A 5,844-nucleotide genomic window follows, 5' to 3' on the forward strand; every position below is an offset into this window, starting at 1 on the left:
AGTTATATATATATATATATATATATATATATATAGGCTTTTGCATCTGAACTCTTCATATACACATATATATATATATATATATATATATACAGTATATAGCTATTATTACAATTAATTGGGGTGTAAAATTACACTTAAACTGAAAGCATTCAAAGAAATATATCAAATACTACACCAAACTCTAACCCTTAAGTATTCCCAAAATTCCCTTAAAGTGCATCTCACAAAGCTGCTCACAAAGCGAGTAATGGTGATGACTTTCACCTAGTTGTGTGGATTCCTGCTGCCACCTACTGGACAACATGAAAGCACTATAGCTACAGGGACGGTACCCTTTTAAGAGGTAACCATTTGCACCTTATTCACCCCTAAAGTGTGCATTTTAGTAGCTTAAATGTACATATTTGTGTCATATTAGTACCAAAATGGTACACATATTAGTACCTTTTGAGAAAAGGTTCTGCCCCAGTGACAGCTTTTTGTACATTCCGTGTGTGTGGCTTTGTTTGATAAACGTTCTGCATTCTGTGCAGTATATACTGTATACTGCTGACTATTTTTTTATTTTTTTAAAAGACGAGATGATCCACACACCTTTCTTTTTCTCTCAATCATAAATGGCACTAAATCTCATCTCAGCAAGTAATACTTACTGTAAAACACCTTCGCTTTGATTCAAACCTATATGCTAACTGAATGAAATCTTTAAATTTGAACACAATTTTGAATAGAATAGTTGATTTAGTATTTTACATTAATGACACTTTAGAAAATATATGAATAAGAATGATATTAAAAAGTCATGTTTACATTCTGTAAAAGTTAAGCCACCCTAGGTAGTGGGCATTTATCAATTTTTTCTATTAATTTCCCTTTGCTAAACTTGTAACTAAATATGTTGCATTATGAAAGAAAATGCACATTGTTTTTAAGGGCAGCATCTTCCCTCATCTAATTTTGTGTAAAAATGTGAACGTTCTGGCAGTCCTGTCAAATAATGAGTCAAGGAGATGTTATGATTTAATTTTATTTCATGTCATAACTGAGAACAATGTTATATACAATAGGACCTTAAATTCTTCAGAGTGAAAATGTGCTTTGGTTTTCATAAACAGCTTGCAAATACTTTAGTATCATAATTTCTGAACAAAGTACTTGACATTCCAAAAGCATTTGAAAACCACATCAAAACCGTACAAGTACACACACACAACCCTGTACTGCAAATGCAAAGAGCTGCCGAACCTCCTGAAGGCGCATTGTGTCAGTTGTGGAGAATATTTAAACTACCTAAATCAAAAAAACACAAATAGCTGCAAAAACATCGGTTAATGGCGCTTTATGGTTCAAAACGTTAACTGGGACGTGTCCCTAAAATGTTCCCTGAGGTTTGCAGAGGATGCAAATGAAAGTGTTGTCACAGTTTTGAAGCTCAGTTTCAAGTCCCATTATGTATTAAAAAGTTCCTGAATATTCTAGAATCCTATTGATTTACAGACAGTGTCAAATAATCATCTCAATATAAAGCAAAAAGAGAGAAAAAAGCAAGCACTACATGACCAAAGAGTGCCAGAAAAGTCAATTCGGCTAATTAAATCTTAGGCTAGTTGATCTATTATTTAAAGTACCTCTTTTGATATTACTAGATCAGGCAAGCAGCTACTAAACAAATGAATACAACCTCAACATTAGGTATTGTTTAAAAAAGCCCTCCAGCATGATGAAAACCCATGAACAACGTACAAAATACCCAACCAGAGGTAGTTTAAAACAAACATGGTGTAAAGAAATTAAAACAAAATAAGAAAATGATTCAATCTCTGAACAAGTTTCAGTAATATATCAACTGATAAAAATAACGTCAATTGCATTAAGATATTTACAGTAGGTTTTGATTTTACGCTTTTGGTCTCGTTTCAACACTAAATGCATGAATGCAATCTGCTAAACCTAACTTTTTTTTTAATTCATAAGAATAATGCACATGCCACAAGAAAATATGGATAACAATAACATGCTGTATAAATTAAGCCATTGGTTGAAGCATTGAAATGAAAAAAAAGAAAGAAAAAAAACAAAAAAGAAAAACCCTGAAAAAAAGGAGCAAGACTTAATATAAACCTGAATTGAAAGAAGCATAAATTAGACTTAAATATTTAGCAAGAATATAGATTTGGTTATAGGCTTACAGTATTTCTTAAGCATTTCAACATTCAATATTTCTTTGGAACTGTACATCAAAACACCCAAATTGCTCAAGCAATACTACTTCACTAGCTCAGATCGCAACCCTACAGTGAAGTATTACCTGACCCCCTGAAAAGTGTATACTGACACAGGCAGTATTTTCTCCTCTGTTCTGAATCAGATGTCTGCCGTTTAAGCTCATTAATTAAACTAGACAGAGTGACTGTAATATGGAAGACACTGTGTAGTTTCTCTTCTCTAATATGTAGTCTTAATCTCATACAGGCGAATCAGAGGGTTTGGTTTAATCTGAGGTAGCAAGTTTGTGTATTCAAGTAAACAACCCAGATAGCTTTATTACAGCGGTCTGTTTCTGAAGCATAAACTCTATCATGACTCCTAAATTACATTCGAGAGGTATCGCAAGTCACTGCTGTAAAATAACTGGTATCACCAGGAACATTCGGCTGTTTCAGTCTGAGAGGATTACTAGCTATTTGAGGTAATTTTCGTTTTAATCAATCAAACTACATCGCTAAGTGGATGAACTTTATATTTTTTAGCTACACACTAACAATAACAAACAATTCATGCACAAGAAGAATAAGAAGGTATGAAGAAAGGTACAACAGCAGCTATTGGCTGAAGTTGGCATTTTTATGCTTATCAGGGAATCATCGCCATTCTTCTACGGAGATCTAGATAATTCTTTATAGCATTCAAGAGGATTTGCGAGGGAAACTGAACTCTAGATTAGCTAAAAAAGTCAACTCTGTAGAGGAACCCTACTGAACACTAGATTAAACAACAATGGTTTCCTTTTCGAAATGGTCTAGTTTTGAAAGAATGCCACAGATGGAATGCTTTGGATCTTCTCTACAGAAGTTTCCTTTTAAACTAGAGGAATCTTTGTAGAATTCATGAGCGAAAATCAGTGAAATCAGTATAGAGAAGATCTAGAAAAATGTTCATAGAATTCTAAATGTGATCCAAGTGGAATCCTCGATAACCTCAAAAGGTAAAGTCTTTAGAGAAGATCTAAATGAATCTTTATGTATTTCTAGAGGAACTGTGGCCAAATCTGAACCCTAGAATAGACTACAGGGGTTTCCTTTTTTGAGATCATCTAGGGTTCCGTTTTGGAGAGGATTCTTTAGAGAATTCTAAATTACTTGTGATCCAAACGGAATCCTACGTTAGCTCAAAAGGTAGAGTGTTTATAGAAGATCTAAATTAATCTTTATAGAATACTAGAGGATTAGGGTTAGTTTTGGCCACAGATCTTCAGAATTCGAATCAGGAACCCTGATTTATAGAGTTTAAAAACCCTAATCAAAGAGACCTGAAGAAGCTAATCAAGGTCTGCAGCGATACATGTAGGTGAGTTTGATCAGTGTTTGAGCATAAAACTGCAGGGCCTCCAGGGCTGGATCGGAGGAACCCTGCAGAGTTTAGCTCCAGCGCTAACTAAACACACCTGAACCAGCTAGTCAAGGTGTCCCAAGTGTGCTGGAGCAGGGTAGGAACTGAAGTCAGCAGGAAGGTAGCCCTCCAGGTGCAGGCTTGGCTATCCCTGACCTTGATCAGTGCTTCTCAAACCTGTCCACCACTGCACATTTTGGTTGTCCTCCTCATCTAACACCTTATTCAACTCATCAGCTCATCGGAAGAGACTGCAAGACTTGAATTGGGTGTGACCGATGAGGGAAAATGTGCAATGGTGCAGGATCCCCAGCAAAAGTTTGAGAAGAGATCTATACAGGCTTCCATGTTGAGCTAGAAGAGTCTTTGTCAAATTTCCAAGGATTTGTGGGTGAAAGTGAACCCAAGATCTGCTCAAAAAGGAAGTCGCTGTAGAGAAGATCTAGCAGATATCTGTAGCATTCTACAGGAGTTGTGGCCTGAACTGAGCCTTAAATTAGCCCAATAAGTAAACTCTGTGGAGAAAATCTAGAGGAATCTTCGTAGGATTTGTTGCCAAAATTGTACCCTAGGTCAGGGGTGTCAAATTCAGTTCCTGGAAAGCCACTGTCATGCACAGTTTAGCTCCAACCCTAATTAAACACACCAGAACAAGCTAATCAAGGTCTTCGGGATTACTAGAAACTTCCAGGCAGGTGTTTCGGAGCTACACTCTGCAGGACAGTGGCCTTCCAGGACTGGAGTTTGACACATGAGCCCTAGATTATACTTGAGAGGTTTCCTTTTTAACCTAGATGACTCTTTGTAGAATTGTAGAAGATTTGTGGGTGAAACTAAACCCTTCAGCAGCTCAAAAAGGGAACCCCTCTAAAGAAGACCTAGAGGAATCTTTATAGTGTTCTAAAAAACTGAACCCTAGTTAAAATAACCCAACCCAAACCAAAGCACTATGGAGAACTGTGGGTACCTGTTCTAAGATACTGAGGTATGCATCCGCATATGACTAATGAGGTTTCTTTGTTGCGTAAATTTCCCACCACAGACCTGGCACTTATACGGTTTCTCCCCTGAATGGACACGCATGTGCTCAGTGAGGCGGTACTGCCTGGTGAAGCGCATGCCACACTCCTCACACGCAAATGGCTTTAGACCGAGGTGGCTGCGCATGTGGCGGGTCATAGTGCCACGCTGCGTGAACATCTTGCCGCAAATGTTGCAAGGGAAGGGACGCACGGTGTCGACATCTTTGAGGGACTTTAACGGACTCTGCTCCAGGCTCTCGGGAGCTTCTGGCGAGACTCTGGTGACTCCAGGGTCTCCGTCACGTTCCTCTTCCTCTTCATCCTCAACCTTCACATCCACATCTTCATCCAAATGGCTTTCCACATGGGATTTAAGACTCTCAGAGGAGGGAAAACCCTTTTCACATGGGATACAAACGTAAGGGTTGTCCCCTTCAGCTTCTTTGAGAAAGGTCTCCTTTTGATAAACAAAATTGGTGCTGCCATTGTTTGGTTTTTGGCCATCAATTTCATCTGTCTGCCCTCCAATTCCTTTCTCTTTCTTCACAGATAACTGTAGAGTGAAGGTCTGATTCTGGCTTACTTGACTTCCAGCCCTGCTCAGAGGAATGTAACCATTGACCTTGGATTTTCTTCGGGATCCCTCCCTTTTTCTTTCCTGAGCTCCTTCCAAAGGAATTATCCACTTTTCTTCCTTTGGAACACACTTCCCATTTATTCCCAGCTGCATATTTTTGGAGATGTTTCTGGATAGAAGAACCTCGTCATTGACTGAAGTTTTCTTAGACAAATCCAACCCCAAGTCCTGCTTTTTTCTCTGAAATCTACTTTCAGCATTATGACGTTTTTTGGGAGGCGTCATACACGTGTATGTTTCAGTGTCTGATGAGTGGTCTTCGTACAGGCGAACTGAAGATTTGGAGCTTCCACGAGCCACGCTACTGAGGGACCCATTTTGGTTGATCTTACTGGAGCACAGGTTTGCGAGGTCATTGAGCTGGAGAAAGTTAGCTGTGGTGAGCAGAGAGCTTAAATCCACACCCTCAAAGGTCTCATCAGCCAACTTGCCGGTGTAAATGAAATCCAGAATTTGCTGGAAAACAATTGGATCCACCATATCAGAGTCGAGGTGGATGAGGTTGTCATGGAGGACAAGGGACTTGAAGTAGTGGCTGGTGGCGGCGAGGACACTTTTGTGGGCCCGGAAGAG

General features: G+C 38.8%; 1 protein-coding gene and 1 long non-coding RNA gene across 2 annotated transcripts in view; one reads left to right on the plus strand and one right to left on the minus strand.

The window, feature by feature from the left end:
- The window catches only part of LOC107675383 (uncharacterized), a 6,952-nt gene extending 5,663 nt beyond the window's left edge, over nucleotides 1-1,289 (plus strand). Inside the window, exon 3 of the long non-coding RNA XR_001632593.1 lies at nucleotides 1,071-1,289. This is a non-coding gene — a long non-coding RNA (uncharacterized LOC107675383). The remainder of the gene's footprint in view (nucleotides 1-1,070) is intronic.
- Nucleotides 1,290-1,379: 90 nt separating this feature from the next.
- The window catches only part of LOC107675382 (hypermethylated in cancer 2 protein-like), a 9,319-nt gene continuing 4,854 nt past the window's right edge, over nucleotides 1,380-5,844 (minus strand). Inside the window, exon 3 of the mRNA XM_016469690.1 lies at nucleotides 1,380-5,844. This exon is cut by the window's right edge and continues 3 nt beyond it. Coding sequence (XP_016325176.1) covers nucleotides 4,585-5,844 — 1,260 coding nt within the window. The 3' untranslated portion in view covers nucleotides 1,380-4,584.

This window comes from Sinocyclocheilus anshuiensis, unplaced genomic scaffold (genome assembly GCF_001515605.1).
Source record: "Sinocyclocheilus anshuiensis isolate Anshui unplaced genomic scaffold, SAMN03320099.WGS_v1.1 scaffold1844, whole genome shotgun sequence".
NCBI lineage: Eukaryota > Metazoa > Chordata > Actinopteri > Cypriniformes > Cyprinidae > Sinocyclocheilus > Sinocyclocheilus anshuiensis.